Source organism: Haemaphysalis longicornis, unplaced genomic scaffold, assembly GCF_048455015.1.
Source record: "Haemaphysalis longicornis isolate Haplotype H1 unplaced genomic scaffold, Haemaphysalis longicornis Haplotype H1 scaffold_7, whole genome shotgun sequence".
Lineage (NCBI taxonomy): Eukaryota > Metazoa > Arthropoda > Arachnida > Ixodida > Ixodidae > Haemaphysalis > Haemaphysalis longicornis.
In genome coordinates, this window is record NW_027526422.1 from 46,027,747 (window position 1) to 46,049,274 (window position 21,528).

General features: G+C 48.2%; 1 protein-coding gene across 3 annotated transcripts in view; it reads right to left on the bottom strand.

The window, feature by feature from the left end:
- The window catches only part of Melt (ventricular zone expressed PH domain-containing protein melted), a 31,603-nt gene extending 10,558 nt beyond the window's left edge, over positions 1-21,045 (bottom strand). Inside the window, exons 1-11 of one of the 3 annotated variants that reach the window (XM_077677109.1) lie at positions 20,768-21,045; positions 16,188-16,500; positions 14,369-14,513; positions 14,124-14,298; positions 13,896-14,059; positions 12,601-12,810; positions 12,349-12,489; positions 6,177-6,262; positions 4,056-4,258; positions 3,227-3,401; positions 298-601 (exon numbers count right to left, since the gene is read on the bottom strand). In XM_077677109.1, the coding sequence (XP_077533235.1) occupies positions 298-601; positions 3,227-3,401; positions 4,056-4,258; positions 6,177-6,262; positions 12,349-12,489; positions 12,601-12,810; positions 13,896-14,059; positions 14,124-14,298; positions 14,369-14,513; positions 16,188-16,396 (1,812 nt within the window). In that variant the 5' untranslated portion in view covers positions 16,397-16,500; positions 20,768-21,045. The remainder of the gene's footprint in view (positions 1-297; positions 602-3,226; positions 3,402-4,055; positions 4,259-6,176; positions 6,263-12,348; positions 12,490-12,600; positions 12,811-13,895; positions 14,060-14,123; positions 14,299-14,368; positions 14,514-16,187; positions 16,501-20,767) is intronic. The other 2 variants (XM_077677108.1, XM_077677107.1) reach the window with 2 other exon arrangements.
- Positions 21,046-21,528: the final 483 nt, after the last annotated feature.

The window sequence follows — 21,528 nt, forward strand, 5'->3', positions numbered from 1 at the left end:
TTTTTAATGGTACAAAATAAAAACTGCTTTACCTGTTTGTTTTTCTCTACTTCTAGCTTAGTTGTCGAAAGTTTGTGTTAAAAATATTGCCGTCATTGTTATTTGGACAAAGCTGTTTTTTTAGCGAATCAAACTTGTATTTCACCTTTGTGGCCCCTTTAACCAGACAGTGACTGGCTGTAAGCTGCAAAGAGGTCCGATGAGTGCAGGCCGGAGAATTCATGGCATGTTTGACAACGGTCTGACGAAATTCCTTAACTGACCCCCAAGCCCGAGTAGCGATGAAGAGAACCGCACCTGGGCCTTGTTGCGGGCTGGCTCCTCCTCCCCCGTGGCAGAGGGGGGGGCTCCCCCCGTTGTCCTGAGGTTGCAGCAGCCCGAGCTGAGGGAGCCGCTGTGGTGGGGCCCCCCCAGGCTGCTGCTGCTGGGGCCCTCGGCGTACGGCGGGGGTGTGGCCGACGACGAGGATCCCGACGGGGTGGGGCCCAGTGGGGACGGGCTGCTGGGGGCCTTGGGGTTGCTGGTGATGGACACCGTCAGCACGGGCCCTCCCATCCCCACGGTGGCAGGAGAGGACGGCTCTTCCATCAGCGTCGGAATGCTGGGTAGGGAAGGGGGAAGGAAGAGAGCACGCACTGCCGTTACGTAGTGCCCCACAGCCCTTGCTGTCCCCTTTGGGGAGCACCAGTTGAGAACATGACAGTGGGTGCACAGTCATGCACATGCACACACATCCTTCCTCAAAAAGACTTAAAGGAGCCATGAAGACAAAATACAAATTTGTGTTATTCGAAAGATTTCATGTTTTTAGTGCCCCCAGTGCTTGTCCGAATGCAAACGACGCTTTGTTCACTGAGAAATTAATCAATTTCAGTTAAAAGTTTGATTTTCCCGCTAAATCGTGTGTTTTTGTGGTCCGCAATGACATCACAGACCGCCCTGCAGCCTAGGGTCCCTTGATTCACGCGTCTGCCGTACAGGGTGGAGACACGTATATGCTGGCGCCGCCATTTTGTGTCGCTCGCTCGCCACCAAAGCAAGTCATTGTATCAAAACCGCGCTACAATTATCGCCGCAACGCGGTTAACTGGCGAAGTTTGAATCATCGTATCTGGTTCGCTTTGCTCGGTCGCGTGGGAAACGAAAAGAACGACTCGTTGAGCACGTTGACCAATTGCAGTGGCACGGGACCGTTCAAAGGGTGTCTCCACCTTGTACGGCAGCGTTGGCATCGAGGTGCTCACGCGTTTGTTTACGTTAAACCTAGATGGCGCCACTATACCGTGGCATGCCGTTTTGTGCCTTTGGTTTGTTTTTGACCTCCTTTAACCTGACTTGTTTTTGTTCTGGGAGAAAATCGTTGCCTGAAACATAGTGCTCGTTCGACAAATATGGTCACGTAAGACATCGTACCGTCAATCAAAAGGCCAGTATCGTCTGAGACGACCCCAAAGCTCCGCAGTTCTGTGCAGCTAAACAAGCATAGTGCGCACAGTACCAACAGCAGTACGCATCGGTACTTCTATGTTTACATGTGCATTCGTAACTTACTCTGTTTGTCCCACCATTCTTACGGCTTTAAAAAGAATGTGCCCTAAATTTAAGCGCAAATAGCTCGTTCAGCAAGCTTATAAACTGTGCCTAATTTGCGTTTGCTTTTGCCGCCCTCCGCCAATCGCAGAGCTGTCTCATGTGACATCATAGGTTCTGTTGCGGGAAATGAGCTAGTGGGTCGCATGGCCATTCCCTTTTTTCCTAATTATGTAGCTTATTTGAGCAAAGTTTACGTTAAAAGTGGTGTCAGTATGATTCTAACGAGGCAATCTTTTTAATGAACCAAACTTATGTTTTCTCTTAATGGCTCCTTTAAGAGTAATGCGAGCAACAGAGGACGCCATCTGCCATTTATTGCTGTGGGTGGAACATTGGTGTGCCAGGAAGCTACTGTATTTACTCGAATCTAACGCGCACCTTTTTTCCGGAAAAATAGGTCCCTAAATGCGTTACAATCGAGTACGACACAAAACTGCAGCGCCGTATCGCCATCGACATTTCAATATGGCCGCTTGACTACTGAACGCATAGCCCGCACTTCGTAGTCAGCGCATGTTTGCCTTTGTTGTCTGCGTAGTCTTTTTTTGCGTTCCTCTGTTCTTTCCGCCATGGAATTTCCCACTGCGAAGATACGGCGGGTTCACCATGATGCAGTGTTAAAGAAGAAAGTAATCTTGTTAGTGGAAAGCAATGAAAATTGGGCCGTGTCACGGGCGTTCAGTCTTCTGGACACTTGTGTGCGGGACTGGCGCAAACAAAGAGAAAATTTTAGCAAGCAAGGCGACACACAAAGGGTTCAGCGGACAAAAGAGGGGGCGGGGCGATATCCCCAAACCCCAAATAGAAGACCCGCTGACGGAGTACGCACAGCAGCAGCAAGCGGCTCAGAGACCCGTAACGACAGAGCTGCCAGGGTGTCACTGCCCCGAACCGTCATCATGGTGACTGTCTTGCCGGCAATAACCGGCACCTTTCATTTCGTGCCACCTTTGTAATAAACCTTGTTTGTTCCAAGTGAGAAAAAGTTGCATTTTTGTATTAAATAATGAGTCTAATGCGCGTTACAATCGAGGACACAGCGTTTTTTCTTCTTCGGACCGGGAAAAACGGGTGCACGTTACAATCGAGGGCGCGTTAGATTCAAGTAAATACGGTATGTGGCTTTCTCCTTTCCTGCTCCTATGCACCCCCGACCACGAGAATTGGCAGAAACAAGTCGCAAGCATTTAACATGTACTAATCAGGTTTCTGCTCACAAAGAACACAGTACTGCTGTCCTAGGTAAAAGCCGCAGATCAAGCCAGTCCAGGGTACACGCTGTCCAGTGCTTTGCTGGCTCAGCTGTCACTTTTCATTTGTCACTGTGAATCACGTTGGTGCACAGAACCTATGAACTCGTCAATATCGACAACTCATCTGCATTTAGTTAATTACACCAGCTGTACTCCCCCACGAGTTTCAATGCAACCATCAAGCACTTATTATTTTTTTCAGTGCATATCGAGAATATATGCTTGGAGCAAGGCACACACAGTACAGCAAAGATGGCCCCAATTTTCCCAATTTATTCCCCTTCCCCTCCATTCCGCCGGATTTCTTTGGTTTATAACTTGAGGTGTGCAAGCAAGCTGGGAAGTGGAAGGTGACCTTGACAGGCCACTGCCAAACTCACCTCATGCTCTTGTGAGCTGCAGTGGTGGTGACGGTGACCCCGCAACTGGACACACGGCTCGTGTGTGCGGTTCCTAGCCGACTGTTCAACGCCGAGAGGCTCCGGTTGACGGGCGAGTTCAGCTTGGACAGGCCGGGAGGGGAGCTCAGCCGGCTGTTGCTACGGCTGTGCACAGCTGCGACGCCATCGGGGACCGCGAGTTAATGCAATGCTCAGACTGCGTCCCCACCTGCCACCCTTCCTCTCGCTATGGCAAGAGCTCCGCACAACTGGCCCAAGGGCTCAAGTGCCACCATCCTCGCTTCAGCCACTGGGGTAAATCTCTTCGAGCGAATTCCGGGGCTGGGAGAGTTTGATGTCAGAAAGGCATTGCTCAGGCGTCTGTCTCTCCTTAAGGGTGGAATTTCACATACAAGTGGCACTCAACACTCTGAGCATTCCCTACCCGCAATGGCAGAGGAATCAACATCATTTTGAACTGCCATGCAGCCCTTAGTTCCACTGAGATGAGGGCAATCTTTAATCAGCCAGCAGCTAGCCTTGGTCACTGTGGAATGAGGTAAATGAGGTATGTAGGAACTCCACAAGGTTTAGATTATGCTTTATGCAGTTGACTGCATAGACAATATGCGCATTCTCTCTCTCTCTCTCTCTCTCTCTCTCTCTCTCTCTCTCTCTCTCTCTCTCTCTCTCTCTCTCTCTCTCTCTCTCTCTCTCTCTCTCTCTCTCTCTCTCTCTCTCTCTCTCTCTCTCTCTCTCCTCCCCCCCCCCCTTCCCCCCTTCTGCGCTTAAAGCTGAGTGAAGTAAGCAACTAGTAGGGCCTTCCCACCTTGGTGTGCCGACGCAGGCAGTCGCGTCATGCTCCGGTGGGGGGTTGCCAGCTGGCCGCCCGACCCCAGGTGTCCCAAAGAACGTGCCGCACTGCTGCCCTCCCTTTGGGGGGCCGGGGGCACGGCCCGAGGGCAAAGGTCGTGCCGGCTGCCGCCCACCTTCACAATGGTCACCCCTCCCGGCCGATTCACCACCTGGGCCCTGCAGTACAACAACAGAACCACTACTGTAGCAAGGACCGGCACTTTGCAGTTGCTTCCATGTGCGGTCTTTGCAGACCTCAATGTGCCCAGAGTTTAACGTGAAACAGGGCCACCATTGGTTGATTGATTATGAGGTTTAATGCACTGAGGCTACACAGGTGATGAGGCGTGCTGTAGCGGAGGGCTCCGGATTAATTTCGACTACCTGGGGATCTTTAACGTACGCCAAAATCTCGAACACGGGCGTTTTCGCTTTTCGCCTCCACCAGAAAGGTGGCCGTCGCGGCTGGGAATCGAACTCGCGGCCACCATTGGAGAGAAGTTTTGAACAGGGAGGGCATTCCAAATAATCCACACCATTATTCATGATGTAATTACGATATCTGTTAATTAAGAACGGGTGGTCAGCGCATTCACTTTTCACCACGGTGAGAGATATCTACTTTTAGGCGTAGACACAGCAGCTCACATAGTTACAAAGTCAAGTCAGGGTGCCACATGAGGACTTTTGACTGAAGAGTCGCTTGGTGGCAGTGCTAGTAGCTTGCAGCATTCTGGACTTCACGTAGCAACCCTGCATTGCTGCAATGGTGACGCAAGCGCAGAGCGCCACCAGCACCAGTGTAAATGCCAGCAGCACAAAGACAAGATCTACTTGTGGCAATATTATGTTGGATGTGGACTTGAACAGGTCAAACGTACACATTGCATGCATTCAGATGGATTTTTTGCATTTTGTTATAGCAGCTGCGTGTATGCCAGTCAAACCGCTATATCAAGCAGCACCGTTATCGTGAAACAGTTTGATGTGACCAAAATTAAATACAGTCGAACCTCCTTAATTCGAACTTCTAGTTTATTCTGACTGACACTGCGGTCCCAGCAGAGTTATGTTTATAGTGTTTGTTAATTCAAACTTCTTTTAATTTGAACAAATTTTCGGGCCCCTTCGAGTTCGAATCAATGGCGTATGACTGTACATAAAATCAAAACTGCACTGCAAACTCCTCAAAAAGTGGCACCAATAATTACTTGAGGTTACTCAAGGTCATAGGTTCAATTCCAGTCATGGTGACCATTTTTGTGGCGTATGTGATAAATAAAAAAAAAATTAGCTACTCCTCTATTGAAACAACGATGGGGGCACACAAAGCTTTCCAAAATCAAGTCCAACAACAAACTAATAAACCCAGAAGCAAGCGGACCCTATTTATTTACGATGATTAGTATGGTGGTCGTCATCGTTAGGTGGAGCGGTATATTTTCTGTCCACTTTTGCACGACCATGCTCCCCTCTCCAAATCCAAAATGCTTCCACCGTGCTGAAATGGTGCGGTCAGATAGACGTCGGCTTTATAACGCGAGGGGCCCAGGTTAGATTGTGACCATGGGAAACAATTTAATTTTTCTTCCCTTTACCCACCATCATCATCATCGTTAGGAAAATTTGGCTTTCCTGCAGTGCGTTCTCGGTGGACTACAGACGACATCATTGAGAGGATGAAAGCTCTGCTTTAAAAGATGAGTCTTTAGGTTGTTCTAAGAACCACAGAAACAAAAGGTTCCAACACATGGCGAGAGAACCGTACGAACATGAAAAAACTGAATCTTATTGATCAAAGTTCAGTTTGCATTCACCGTGGAATGAGAGAGAGGGGGGAATGCAACAGCGCGAGTGGTGGGAGGAAAGAGAGGAGAAGGCGTTAGGTAGAAGGGGCAACAGAGGACTACCGTCTCTCGAAGACGTTTGCAGCAAAGCAACTAGATATGCAAGCCATTTCTTGTGTTTTATTTTTCCTCTTGGCACCAAATTGTTCGAAAGGCGTGTTTCATGTGCACACGTGGAATTGCGTACTTAGAGTTTGGGGGTCATCCCCTACTCAAAATGTCGGATTAAAAAGGGGGTGTGCACCCACCTGTGGGCAGCGGCATCCGCCCTGAGCTGGTGCAGGTAAAAGCGGATGGCTGACGAGGCCACCGGCTCGGGCAGCTGGGCACTGATCTGAAACAGCACGAGGGCGCCCTCTGCTCAACACGTGCAGATGGCGCAGGAGCCCTCCACCCCCCACAAGCCACAACCTGTTCGGCAGGAGCACCTCCCCACTTGGAGGAACCACCGCACATTCGTTGTAGCCTGGCCCCTTTACTCTACTCACTGGACAGTGACTACACAGCTGCCTGCTAAATGCCAGATGCTGCATTGGAGCGCCATTGTTGGGGGAAAGAAAGTGATTACCATTAAAGCTTTATTAATGAGCAGGCATTCTTTGGTGACTAAACCAACAAAATCTGTCAGCAACGTAAAAAAAGTGTGGTGCCTTATACCTGCAAAATAAATGCATAATTGGTCGAGTTCACACATGTAGTCATTATAATAGTGCAAATGTAGATTGCTGGTACCTTCAGAAACGATGAGGAAGATATGAAAAAAAGACAATATGGGTGAAAGAAAATACCGTATTTACTCGCGTAATGGTCGCACTTTTTTTCCAAAAATATGATACAAAGTTAGGGGTGCGATCATTACGCGAGGTAAATTTTTCGGGAAAAAGTTTCAGCGCAGAAAACGCAAGTTGCAGGTCAGAATGTTTACGATAAGTCTCATGAACATAATAAACATAACAAATAAAAACATAATAAAAACTCCACTGACCACCAAGTGACCACCGAGTGGTGCAAAATGCAGTGTTTCAATACGGAACGCACCGGGATTACGGAATTACGGAACGCGCCGGAACGAGTTTGCTGTGAGGTGAGAACAGGTCGACCAATAAGTGGTGCTGTCACAGTGTGGGACATCAAGACACGGCTGCCGACACAGCAAGCCGAGTGCGTTTTTTTATGTTTTGTGAGTACATTATGTGCATATAGTGAGGGTTTCTTCCGCACCAATAATGAACTCACACTTGCCAATATCGCTAACACCATCAAGTCCGCGGCAATAACGTAGCCATGTCCGCTTTGAAAGAGAAGGAAACTAACGTAAGCACACCACCGTCGTCTAGACTTGGCACACATACGACATATGGCTGCGGCAAGTTCAGGCTGCGATCATAGCGCGGGAAATAAAAAGAGTCATATTTTGATGACGAACTTCAGGGGTGCCATCATTATGCGAGTGCGATCATTATGCGAGTAAATACGGTATGGGTGAATTGACGTGTTAGAAATTCATTTGCATGCAGTAGTAAAGGCAACTTTAAAGGGACGCTGTGTATAGGGAGCATGCGGCACCCAAAGAGGGCGGCTGCTCCACCATCGGTCACGTCGGCGTTCCACGGTGGGAGAGCTCCCTCGCAGCCATCTGCTAGACCAGTGTTCATCACGGCAAGTTGTGTAATCCAACCAGCTGGATTTTGCCATATTGACTCTTCTGAATTTTTTATTGGCTCCAATGAAGAAAAGGGCGTCAAACTTTACGACAGCAAGCACGCTTTCGACATGTCGGAGGAACGCGTTGGTGCACAGTGCACCGTTGTGAAGGGTCGCTGCATACGCCAAGCAAGCATAAACAAGGAGGCTTGCGCCACCACAATGCCTGCGTGTAACCATTATTATTTCACTTTAGCGCTGTCTCCTTATAAATTAGCAAACGTTAATGCGACCGATCGACGCTAGTAACCCATTTATCTTTGTCTAGCGAATACAAGCAGTTCCTATCTGAGTCTTTGTACGTGGGAACCAGGCCGCGCTTTCTTCATAAAGAGTGTGCTTTTGCTCTTTTAAAGCCAGCTTAGGGAATTGAGCGTTCAGCTGAATGATATGCTCAACAAGAAAGATGTTTACTTCGCGCGGTTGTCACCTTGAAAGGCCCGAGTACTGTGTTCCTTGGGCGTTCCATTTTACCATACTCCGCCGGGTTTATGTTTCTTCTTGCCGATTACAGGCAGAGCATTGAACTTTCTCGGTCAATACTAAAATGCTGAAACAGCCTCTTTTCACAGCTCTCGTCCTTACCTTCGGCACTGCTTATTTTTTCATCATGCTTCACCAACTTGTCCAATCTTCCACGTTGGATAGACAGTACGTAAAATCCTGTATGCAAACGCCTGCCAGCCAACCAACCAACCAGCGGGGAAAAAAAGTAGAGGTGTACTAATCTTCGAAACTTCGAATACTTCACGAATAGTGTTTGCTATTCAATTCATTTTGCCGTTTGAAATATTTGAAGTTTGCAGAATAAAAATAACTCTGAAGCACGAACGTGCCAACTGAAGGTTCACTGCATGGCGTGCCCTTTCGGGTCGGCTTTGTTGCACCATGCCGAAACTTTGCAAAAACGCCTAACAAGTGTGAGCATTGCATGCAACAAGTGTATTCCAACCAGGGGCGGAGCCAGGGGTGGTGTCTCGGTGTCAGAGCCCCCTGCAAGATTTTCTGAGCACTGTATCCCCCATCCCCCCCTTTTCACTTTTTTTTTTCTCCAATGCTATTTACAGACCGCATAGATATATTGAAACATTAAAAAAAAAAATTTGGGTCCAATCCACGTTGTGAAGGTAACAGTCGGACTGCGAAGCTGTAACCGACCCCCACAACAATTACCCATGCGACGTCACTTGAATTCACACACGTCGCTCTACAAAGAGTGAAACCTGGCACCCTTACTTTCCATGGTTTACCTATAGTAGCCTGGAATGAACTGAATGAGTTGCTATATGGGTCTCCCTTTTTATATATGAAAGTGTGGTGACGTCACTATTTGATTTCTATGCTGTTGGGTACATGTGCACTCGGAGTAGCTTACGCAACCGTAATATTTACCGGGAAACACATGCAGGGAGAAGGAATGTGCTTTGCATTATTTGCAGACGCCGTTGTCATACATTATGCGCTGTGAATTTCAGCCGAGGGCTTTGAATGAGCCCAGCTGGTAGACCCGCGGTTGTGCTCATTGAGTGCACCGTCTGTCTCCCCATCTCCTCGTGTGTGCGTAGCTTAGTCGGTAAGATGACGGGCTCTTGCTCTGTTTATCTATTCGGGTCCAGGTTCGATTCTTGGCGGTGTCAGTAATTTCTTTTTTTTAGCCTGGCATTTTTTGCTGACGACGCCACGAAAATTTCCTTGGTTGGTAGACGTACACTGCTCCGCAGTAAAATAAGAACCGTGTTGGTTTGTTGCTTGCGTGCAGTAGGGCTGTGCTTACTCTCCATTCAGCGCACTCCACAAGAATGAAACAAATCGTGCTCACCAAACACGAAACAGCCGACGAGCACTCTACTCGGACGTTCTTCTTCCTTCTACCCAAATCATTGGCACCGGAGACTTGGTTGGCTTGCACTGTTGCTGTCACTAATAAATGACACTTCGTACAGCTTACCAATCAATACAGTGACTTGCAGCGAATGATAGAAAACCGCAGCGACTTGAAAAAAAAAAAAAAAGAAGTCCTCGTCGTAGACACAAAAGAAGGTAACATTGATGCTTGCAGTCGCCAACCAAATGCACGCTCATTCTACCAACTTACGAGATTCCCAGACGTGAAAATAATAAGCTGATAAAAAGTAATAAAGGAAACAGGCTGAACTTTCATAACGGGAGCCTTTGTTTCCAGCGTTCGTAGGACTTTTGCGGTAGGCCGGCGGGAAAATCATTGGTGCATATGACAGTGATCTTGGATCGGTTGATGGTTTACTGCCAATGAAGAGGGCACTTCATATTCTTCTTTTAGTTCAACGGCTGCCATTCAGTTTCATCGGCACTATGTTAAAAAAAACAAATGTAATCATCCCCCGCACACAGTCGGATGAAAATGACAACAACTTACTTCACGCAGCGCACACAACGTATTCACTGCGCTCGCTCGTTCTGAAGGCATGGCCGTGTTGAAAATTGAAAAAACTTCACTCTTGATGGGCAATTAGCGTAAGAATGTGCACAGTTCACAACCCAACAGTTCGCACGCGACGTCACGGAGTCACCATCTCTCCGTAACAAGCTCAGCACTGTCAGCTTAGCTGCCCACCACGTAGTGTTGGAAGTACCCATGAGGGCGGCGCCAATGTTCTGTTGCATGCTCCCTATAGCCCTTCAAAGGGATACATGGGGCCTTTGTACATTGATGTGTACATTGGCGTGACTGCTTACATGGCCACTGGTAAAACGTGTTCTTCCCAGCAAGTGAACTTGCCCATGTGCATGAAGGCAACTTTAAAAGTGCTCAGTGCATAGGAAAGAATGCTTATGCATTAGTAAACAATTCTCAAAATTTCCGTACCATTTTCTTAAATGCTGACGCTTACTGTTGGTTCTTCTGTAGCCCACGCTAGCATGAACAAATGCACTTCAGGCACTATGACTGTCCTAGCCCTCATGTACCTCATGTATCGCTAGCTGTTGCCCTTTAAAGGGACACTGAAGTGATATGTAAACATTGCGGGATTACTAGCGCAAATTGTAGTCCGGAGTCCCCAGGCCATGTTTCGACCACTCTAGGCGCGTTTACGCGATTTTATTTAGTAGAAAAACTAATTCGAAAACGCTGTCCTCCTCTCTTTACGCTCGCCCATTTTCTGTGGCGTTTTCGTGTGACGTCAGGAGGGGATGAGCTGGCAATTGGCTGCGCCACGGCTGCGCTACTGCACGGCTCCCCGGCCGACAGAGTCAGTCGGCCCAGCGTTTCGTCCGCCGGCCGCCGGCGGGTCGTCGCAATCAAGGAGGTTAAAAAAAAATTGCTTGGTCGCATTCGTTCGCTTAGTTGAAACGAAGCCAGGACACGTTTGTGAATGGAAGAATGTGCCTTTCTTTACTTGGTTTGTTTGTACACTGTATCTAGCTCCAAGTCAAGGTCGCTTCACACAAGCGCTGCACATGCGACGCTTCGCTGACTGGTACGCCAGTAGGAAAATATAAGGCCTCTTGAAGGCGGGAGAAGAGTCAGCGAAGTCAATATAGGTACTAAGCAAATAAAATCAACTGATATTTTTACCGTACAGCGTAAAACTAGGGCGCGGGAAGCACTTTTTTGCGCTGGGCGAACAAGCACAGCGGTCAGCAGTACGACTACGCATCTGCGAACGCTTTTCCGTCTACGAAATGCAATTGCTAGACGTGAGCTACTGTGGAAACTCGGGCGACGCTTACTGCACGATCGCAGTACAACAAATAGTCACCTAAGCGGCTTGAAATGCCAAAACTAAATAAAAGTGTAAACCGGTTGTACAATATATACCCTATATTAGCAAGGCTTTCGCGTCCCGCTCCGTAGCCTAGCAGTCTGGGGCGCTACGAATTCACCGTAAATGTTTTGCGAGTCACGAGTTCGAATCCCCGCGGGTACGTGCTTTTTGTTTTTGTAAGTTAACTTTTTTTGTTTTCCGCCGATGTTTTCTATATTGAGTTCACCTTTTTTGGGGCCGCAACGTTCATGGCTACACGAACTAGTTCACAAAACGCGCGCAGGCTGGCACTGGCGCGCTATCGAGTTCTCGTTGGCGTGCTGTTGCCATAAGCACCGACTGCTTGCAGGCAGTGGGCACAGGCCAGAATGAACAGACCCTTGGCCTGGTGCGAGCACGCTTTTTACGATACAGGCATGAGGGAGGCAAGCTCCAAATATGGGGGAAAAGCGCATGACATTTGGGCGTCTGCGGGTACGCGGAGGGCGTTCATGCACTGCGTAGGTCTCGGCTAGTGAATGCTACGACTACAAGCTGTCCTGGGAGGCTTATCTTGTGCATTTTACAGCCGACAACATGGCAGAAGCGCGGTACGATGATTACTGAGATATTGAGAATGCCCATCCAACAAAGCCATTGGTTATGTTTTACAGAACCGAAACCGAAACTTGTGTGATTGCTAACCTTGGGCATCGTCCAATCACGGCGCCCCTCCTTCCAACGTCACAGCCTTAGTTGGTGCGGCCGCCGCAAACCGCGCATGGTAGTTTTTCTTCTTTTGCGCTTTGTAAAATAATTACCGATTTGTCAACCGGATAAACGATGAAAAGTGTGCTAATTTGAGCCAGTCTACGCAGTGCAAGCAAAAACGGGAGCTTGACAAATTCACTTCAGTGTCCCTTTAAGGTTCCCTTCTGCGCTCTAAGCCATCCCGGCTCATGGTTCATCCCCCACATCTCTGTGCCCCCACCTGGGGTAGGCAGGGCGGCAGCAGGGCAGGGAAGGCGTCCGCCAGGTGCTTGACCTCCCTCAGCAGGGCCAGCTGGGTGTTGTGGTCCCCCTTGGCCGACAGCTGGCTCACCAGGAACTCCAGGCACTCCCGGCCACGCTCCTGCACGCACGGACCTCTTAAAGGCCAGCCACACACAACGCCCCGGAGCTACTCTCGACCCCAGCAAGCCAAGCAAGGCGCGACGAGTGCAGCTGCGAGGGGGTCACTGACCAGGCTGAGCCTGCCCACGGCGGCCATGATGTGTGCCACGAGGGTCAGGTGTCCGGGCTGGGCGAGCGCCACGGCCTTCATCTTGGCCAGGTACTCGGAGAAGAGCTGGGGCTTGGCCGCCGCCAGCTCCTGGAAGATCTTGAGCACGCAGCCCGTCGTGCTGCCCCCGCCCAGGCAGCTGCTCAGCTGGGGCACGTTGCTCTCCAGTAGCTGCGCACATGACGACCCAGCAAGGGCACATCTTCACTAACCTTGCCAACACAGAGGGAAAGGAGAGGACAAAAAAGTTGGCGAAGCTTGCACTGAGCCGCACAAGGCTTGAACCGTAGCAAAGCTGGAGAATTTCTTTCTATGTGAGCTCTGAAGGACACACCACCACGCATTGCATTACGTTTGGAATTGTTGATTTACACGTTCCGTCGTCGCTTTTCACAGCGGCAGTAGTAGTCATCATCATATCCATCTATATCGCTGTCTTCCTCATGCATGACTGGCGGGCCCAGATTGTTTTGTTTGCAGGCTTTCACATTTCTCCCAAAGTGTAATGCGTCACCATGCACTAGAACCGCCAGCACATGCTAGAATAAAATAGGCAGTGAGCGCACTGAGCAAGCAAAATATTTGTCTTCTACATAATTTCTGTCACATGTGTGGCCATGTAGCGGTGCAGTGGGCCGCAAGACAGTGCCCTTCTGTGCATGCTTTGCCGTAAACTGTTGATATAATGGAATAATCGATACTATAACGAAATAATTACAGCTCCCCTTCAACTTCATTATAACAAAATTTGAGTTTATATGCATTCTAAGGATCTGCACCCTATATTTTGTTTTTCCTATTTAGTGGTTCTGGTCTGCTTGTACCTGTATGGCTGCTGCGTTTTCCGTCTAATTGTTTTCCCATAGCAGAGTGTCAATTTCATCTTCAAACCAAAAAGGGTGGAAGGAGTGGGGGAAGGGGATTAAAGAGAAAGATCGGTTGACTGAGGAAGTGGGAGGGGCACAGTTCGTCAACACAAATGTGCCCCTCCAAATGCCAAGACAGTTTCTCAAGAACCGAAAGAATGCTAACATGATCACATTGACAGACATCTAAAATGGCCTCTGCAGAGTTTTCTTTGTCTGCACCGATGATGGCCACGAAAGATTCCGTCTTCCAGGAGAAGCTATGCTGCATCACCCACTCCTCAAGTCAGCGAGGAGCAAATTCCGGAGCAGCGAATTTTTCTCACTCACTGCCAATCGAGAGGGGATCCCGGCCAGGGGACCCTTGGCTGTGCTCCAATCGGGACTCACCGAGGGCTTGTGCTTGGCGACCAGCTCGAAGAGGGCCAGCAGGTTGAGCTTGTCCACACTCTCGCACAGGGGCAGCAGCGAGATGAGCGCCATGAGGTGCTCGTGGATGGGCTCCTTGTTGACCACGTAGATGGAGGGCAGGACCCGGGCAAGCGCATAGTTGCCTGCGCACCACCACCGCCCACATCAGTGAAAAATGGGGCGGAACACGGGAGTGCCCGCACCTACCGCTGATGACGCTGTCCACGATGGGCTGCACGTGCGGCGACAGCAGCTCCGCGTTGTTGACGGCCGCCAGGGAGAGGTAGCGGGACAGGTTGTGGCTCAGCTCGCGGTTCCCCCGGTGCAGGAACTTGACGGCCACGGGCAGCGCCAGCTTCATCACCGTCTTCTTGTGGTGGTTCTGCAAAGGGACGGGGGAGGAGCGCCGCTGTTAATACCCCTGCCAGAGTAAGCCCCGTGGCACTTGGTACCAGGAAGATGCAGCTGACGATGTCCGAGGCGATCTTGGCATGCGGTGGGTCCTCGTCCTTGGTCGAGGGCCGCAGGTCATGGTTCAAGCAGGACTCCAGTAGGGCCACCAGTGCGTGAGCGTGCTGCTCGATGGTCCCCGTGTCCCTGCAAGACAGGGGATGCAACCGATCCTCATCAGGCAAAGCGGGCTGCTACCGTGTGTCTGGCTTCATGAGGAAAATGCCTCACGCTGCTCTGGGTGAGTTGGGCTCCCCTCGCTTAATTAATAAGTTAGTCATTTATTTATTTAGAAAATATTGCAGGCCAAAAATGGCCCAAGCAGGAGCGCGGGTGTTACAAGACAAAGAAACATGACCAAATAAAAACAATACAAGGGTGGCAAAAGAACACGAAAATATAGAACACAGTAAGGCGCAAGATTGATATCACACTTCACAATGACTTTCAATACACTTCAGCATGTTTCCAGAGTCAGAAATGTGATGTGGCAGTTCGTTCCAATCAGTTACTGTGCGAGGAAAAAAAAAAGTACTTAAAATTGTTAGTCCAGGCAAAGATAGGAGCGAAATTGTGGGACTGATACCGTCTTGATGGACACAAAGATAACGGAGCAAAGACGTTTGATAGGTCTAGTACGCTTTTTTTGCTAGACAGGTAGAAAAGAAATTTGAGTCATGCTGTTTTCCTTCGACATTCTAAATTTCAATTTTGCTGTTATCATTAGTTCAGTTGAGGAATGAGACCGTCGAAAATCGTTGCAAATAAAACGAACAGCTAATCTTTGGATTTTCTCAAGATTGTTAATATCTTTTTTAGTATGCAGATCCCACATCTCACATGCATGTTCCAAAATAGACCAAAATATTGCATTTATTGTATGCAACGAGTTTAGCACTAGAAGAAGAGCTTTTGAGTTTGCCTTAGCAAGCCTAATTTCTTACCTGTGAATGAACAGATCTTTTCTATCTGGGAGAACCGAGTTAGTTTGCTAGTGATTGTTACGTCAAGACATTTATAACTGTCTGTTAGTAAAATAGAGGCTCCTTATATACTTTACAGGTATAAATGGTTGTTCCTCATTAGGTATTGTTCCTTATTACCGCTTCAAGCTGGCAAGTATCACCAAGGTTACCAACGGTTCAGCCTTTCTGCTACCGTGCTCATGCTTGGCTCTGCTTTACTGCATTCCTTTGGTGTCCGCAGAAGGATAAAACCGGCCATCTGCTCATCACAAAAGAGGAGAGCACCAAGGGGAGCGTCTTGTCTTTAGTGAAACTTTTTCTGGGGTCTTTCGCGCCCTCAGCGTTTGTCATGAAAAGCCCCTCAGAAATCCGCACACATCCATACAGGGGAATGGGTTTATGATGTGAGCTGGCTTTGTTAAAGATCGCCACGGTGCGCATAGGTGTGTGGCCAGACATTTCATCATGCCCATGCAGCTGTGTTCTAAAGTATTTCTAAAGTATTGCAATGCCCACCCTGGGTCACGAGAGAAGCTTGTATAGTACTTCTTCACAAAGGATGTGATGCTAAAAATTAACTTGAATGCTCTACATTACTGCAACTATGGAAGTAAATGAAATGTTGTGTGACAAAGAGGTAATCAGGAAAGATGAGCTGACTAGTTGACATCCAAAAGTGCCGGAGCACAAATGAAGAAATTACATTTTAATGCGGGAAAATTCAACCTTTTGGCGGTTTTTCAAATCGCTGGATGCTGGCATGCAAGTTCCCAAAGAGAAGAAGAAGCCGTGAGCGGAAGATGTCCTCCCCGGCTGTCCTTCCCCCTCCCCTCGGCGACCCTCCTTTGCTGCTCACCGAATGGCCGACGTGACCCGGGTGATGCAGATCTCGACGACGCTCTGCACATTGTCGCTGTGCAGAAAGTCGGAGCCGCTGGCAATGTCCCCGATCTTGGTGAGCACCTCGGAGAGGTCGCCCACAATCTTCTGGTCCTCGACTGAGAAGAGGTCGCCCGCCCGCGACAGGTCCCGGTTCTCCAGCACTTGGGCCAGCAGCTCGTGCATCCTGGCACATGGCCCTCCCTCCGAGGCCACGGGGCTGGGGGCGGTCAAGCAGGGCTCGTCGTGCAGAGCTGCAGAGGAAGCAGTCGTACGAGGCCCTCAGGCTCCTGCACTATTACACCCCCTCATTAAAGACTGAGGCCTTTTGTACAGACACTTGCACGCTGATGCATTAAAGACAAGGCAGTGGGCTGGAAGGAAGTAAATCTCCTCTTGCCGATCCTAGAAAGGGCGTGGAATGACGCTTGCAATGTTCGAAACAATGTCAGGTTAAAATGTGAAACTGGTTTGCTACTGGTTTCTTCTGGTCCCAGTCATAGGTCAACTGGTTTGAAATGGTCCCAGTGGTCAGTATAACCTTGTGTGCAACTGGTTTCCTCTGGTCCCAGTTACAGGGCAATTGGTTTAAACTGACTCTTGCAGGGTAATAAGCGACTGTTACCCATCACGTCCAAGACAAGACAAGGCCGGCCAAACTCTGTTGTACTGTGCAGCATCTTTGCTGCCTTACAGATAAGGACTGTTACACTCCGTTCCTATTCAATCTGTTGTCATGACAACTTGGTCTCAAACTTCTAGAGGGACTGCAAAGACAACATTCCACTTAGTCTTATTAGAAATACTAATTGGAAAGACTTAGGAAGACAGTTAAACAGACACATTCCAGCAGCAACAGGAAAATGGGCTACTGACATTTGTCCCACTACAACCAAGTCAAGCACTCCAGCTGTGCGATTGCATGGTCATGGGTTCCATGCCTGCATCAGACAATTAAGCCCAAGCTCAGATTTATACAGCTGGCTTAAACTGGGCAACTTCAGCCTCCGTGAGTACAATACACAACTTGGCTTTATTCAAGATTGGGCAGTTCACACTACAGCATATATTTTGTTCAGCGGGAAAAGACGCTCCCGCTGCAGAGGGATTTGCACGGGAGAGGACAGGCCTCTAAATACCTGTTTGCTTTCTAGCCCCCATTATGCATTATAATCCCTTGTGCTAAATGAGGGGGAGCAGACAAAAACAAACCAGAGGTATGCTGACTACACGAGAAGAGATGCAGTCTGACAGGAACGAAACCTAGAAAAACCTAACGGAGCTTTTGTAACAACCTGGCTTCAGACAATGAACCAAAGACGATGAAACACAGGCCTTCTTCAGATGATGAACAGAAAGTTTAGGTTTACACGAATGATTGAATCGTTCATTGTGAGTCGTTCCAAGTTCGAATTCCTAGTATTCAGACAATGTTGCCTGTAATTGTTTTTTACCAATTATCCAACAAGACAGACAGCTCATTAGGCCAGTTACCTGAATTATGGCTTTATGTCCTTGATCTTGTGAAGGCAAGGAAAAATTTCGTGCTGTGTGCACACTGCAAGTCATCCCAAGGTAGCCACCCTTGGACTAAGGAAGCCACCCCGAAGACTTCAATTTACGTTTTTTTTTTTCTCAATAAAGAAATTTTATTCACTTTCTTGCACTGTGCCACAGATTCACAAAAAACTGTGTGTGAGAAAGTGTTTTTGTGCAAAAGTGGGCTTACTTTTGTAAGCCCACTTGTGGGCTAGACAGAATAACTTGGGCTAGTGGGCTAGACAGAATAACTTTAATGATGACCAGCAATGTTAACCGAGCCGTCACTCTGGCTTGCTACGCTAGATAATAGAAGAAAAAAAAAAGGGGGGGGGGGGGGACAAAAAAATTTCATTTGATGCGCCCAAGATTTTCAATCACAAAACATTAAAAACTTTGTCCAGTTCTGTGCTCCGAAGAAACTCCAAGAGAGCTTTGATTGCATGTGTAGCCTGACTGGGACCCAACCAAGAACTCAAAACACCCCTCAGCTCAAGTCTCACACCAAGCTGCCTGCACAAAGATATGAGTTTCTGTCTGTGCACAATGACAACACATCAGCAACGTTAGAAGGCCAGTCAGCCTAGCCAACATTCACCAACATGATGCCCTCTAGCCTTCCGCTAATAGCCCGAATGCAGATGACATTAAGTGTTTTTCTTTGTCCTTGTTTTATTAGCCAGTTAGCTTTCAGTGCAGGTGGTTTTCGGAAGTAAAGTTAAGGCAAGCCAGGACAATGCACACCTCCCTTGCCCACTGTTTCCCTCTATGGTGTTCCTAAGGGTGGCTAAAAGCCATCTTAACTCCGTAAGCCTGTGCTCGGGGCACCTGTTTTGGCAGGCTTGATACCATAACAATCGGGACCCTCTGTGAAGCTACATGCCATGCATTTGGAAGGCAGGAGTTGCTCATGGTCGGAAAAGCGCTTTTTTGTAACACAAGGGACAAACGTAGAGCGAAAAAAACCAGACAGAACGAATGAGGCGCTCCGTGCATTCCTGCATGTGCCAATTCAATCTACCAGCTACTTTCTGGCTATCACCTTCGCCTGTCAAGTAGGGAACTGGCAATTGAGAAACTTTTGGTGGCCCACAAAACCAGAACTGTCTCCTTTCTTGTTCTCGGCTTAAGTGTCATCACAACTGTTCCCGGCATTAGAAAGGAGTTAGCCATGCCAGTGGCAGCCCTATTGTACCTTGCAATGGAGCGTGCATTTTATTTCTACAGTGACTACATTTCAATATGTGTGAACAACTCTCTAATGTCAAAATTGTCTGTTATCAGTGCGTGAGTATTGCCCACCCCAATATTAGCAATGGTCACACCAATGGTCAAGGGTGAAGCTGCACTTGCTGCTACAGGTGGCTGGTATCTGTTCCATTGACTTTCCTGCCAATCAGGAATGGTGATGGTGCAGCTCACATATCTTATCTTATCGTACAACCCCTCTGTTGCTTGCTGCTCTTTGGATGTCAATGAGCGCGCGGTGGACGAAACCTAACCCCCTGCATCCAATAGCACGGAAGGCGTGGAAGTTTGCATATGCATCAGCACATGCATGACACATCTCTCAATGTTTACTAAAAAGTAGCAAGGGCGGCCACTAGTGGGTATCAATGATATTTACTCAGCTTTGGTCCCTTTTCTGCTCAAGCATTATGGTAAATGTCAAGCTCTATCGTTGGTGCCTACAAATGGAAACGAGAATAGATCAATGTTCCGTAATATACCAATGCCTGATTCGCTAAAAGCTATTAGCCAGAAAGCAAGTCACAGCAAAAATGCATGCAAGAGGCATATGGAACAGTTCTCTGCAAACAACCTCTCAGATAACAAGCATCCAGTGCATTTTGGTCATAACATGCCACACTTATGACACTGAATTTAAAGACAAAAACCAAGAATAATAGTAACAGTTTAATATCACCCACTGCATGCGACAGGGAGGCTCAAGTAGACATTTGGTGTCTTAGCACCACTGCAATGGCATAGATGGTATCCAATGTTTTTCCTCTAGCTGACCATCGTTTTCAAAAAAGTGTTCATAACGATATTGTCTTAGTAACGTCCGAACCACAATAATTATTGATGCACGGGGATGACATTGACAGAAAAGAAGTAATTCTGTACATTGAACCTTTACACGTTCTTTTTTATCAGTCTAAAAAGGAGTAAGCATGCAACTTGTCGAAAAGTCCATGCATGTCTAGCCAACCTTCTTTTGCTGTCGCGTGCATGTTGTAATTTTCAGAATACTTCAAGAAGGAAGTTCCAAGACTTCCAGCCTAAATTTACACGGTTCGTATTTTGACAGGCGTGGTGATATATCCCACACTAACGACTCGCCATTTAGCCTCCGCTGGAAACCCATCTAACCTGCATGGACCCTGACCCGTGCGACAGACTCATTACCGCACATCGCCACGAAACTGCCATGACGTTATTTAGCATGTCGAGTTAAATATAACGCTTTAGGTTGAAGGCGGAAGGTGCCGTGCGATCGTTATCGCACGTTCAACTAAAAATGACATCCGCCAAACGGATGGAGCACTTCCGACCCGCTATATGAGAATACATTATTTTATTTCGGTCTGAAGACATTCGAGAATGCAGCAAGACGCGCAGGTACGAGCAGCCTCCGATGCGTGTGACACGTACCGCGGATTACGATAAAAGGAAGAGCAACCCGAGAGGAGGACACGAGAAGAGTTAGAGCTGCTTGATTAGGCAGAAAAAGTGAGAAGTTGCTTCCGCCAGACGTAGCAACAAGTGACGCGATCTTATCGATTCATGCTCTCGCACGCGACAAGTGCACTGCGGTCACGGCCAGTGCAACGGGATCGCACATGATGCACAAATGTCACTCATTTTGAACGTTACGAAAAGCGCCCGTACGAGGAATTTTTAGTGCAGCGCACAATGTCGCATAAAACGGACAGCGGGTTCAAACTACAGGGCAAGTTTTTCTTCGTTGGTAAGCGCGCAGAGCACCTGCGTGTGCAGACGTCAGTACCTTACCGCCGTGAACGTCGACGAAAAGTTTTCTTGCGAACTCGAAGCTCCCGTCAAATGCCTACAGAACGACGGGACCAGGGTGACAGGGATTCAGAAGCCGTTTCAACGCGTTGACAGCCCCAACGGTCCGATCGAATCGTCGCACATATCGACTACAAAGTTTTCAAAACCACCGAAAGGCACTTGTGGCACGCTTGTTTTTGTTGTGTTTAGCTTGAACCTGCTCTGTAGTAGATTAGTACGAGCCGGAGGCGGCGCTAAATCCAGTACGCCGCGTCCACAGTTCTTCAAAATATGAAGTTAAAAAAACTTCCCAGGAGTTTCATGTATAAGAAGTGACCAAATCCGACCGCTAGTTCAAGAAAAGGCGTAGTTATAGCGTGTTGACGCAAAATTTAGCTAGCAGACAAAAATTGTTGAAACTGAAATCACAAATTTGTGGTGGCGCCGCCATCGGAAGCGATGCTATATGTTTGTAAACAAAAGGAGCAAACTGCATTTGCCTCCGTTTGTGAAGGCGGAAGCAGTCGTCTGCTTTTACGAAATCTACGCCGTCGTTTGTTTCTACGCTACCTTTGTTTTGTCGTTTTATTTATTTTGCTATGGCGCTTGTATTTGTTTTATAGCGAAATGTTAGAAGGGCACTCCAAAGCATCAACATTGTCTGTGGAGTGAGGTATGACCCGTAGGGTTTGGCATAACCATCGCCGCCTTTTATGACTCAACACACCTCTTCAATCGACCCATCCCTCTCGAGTGGTAGC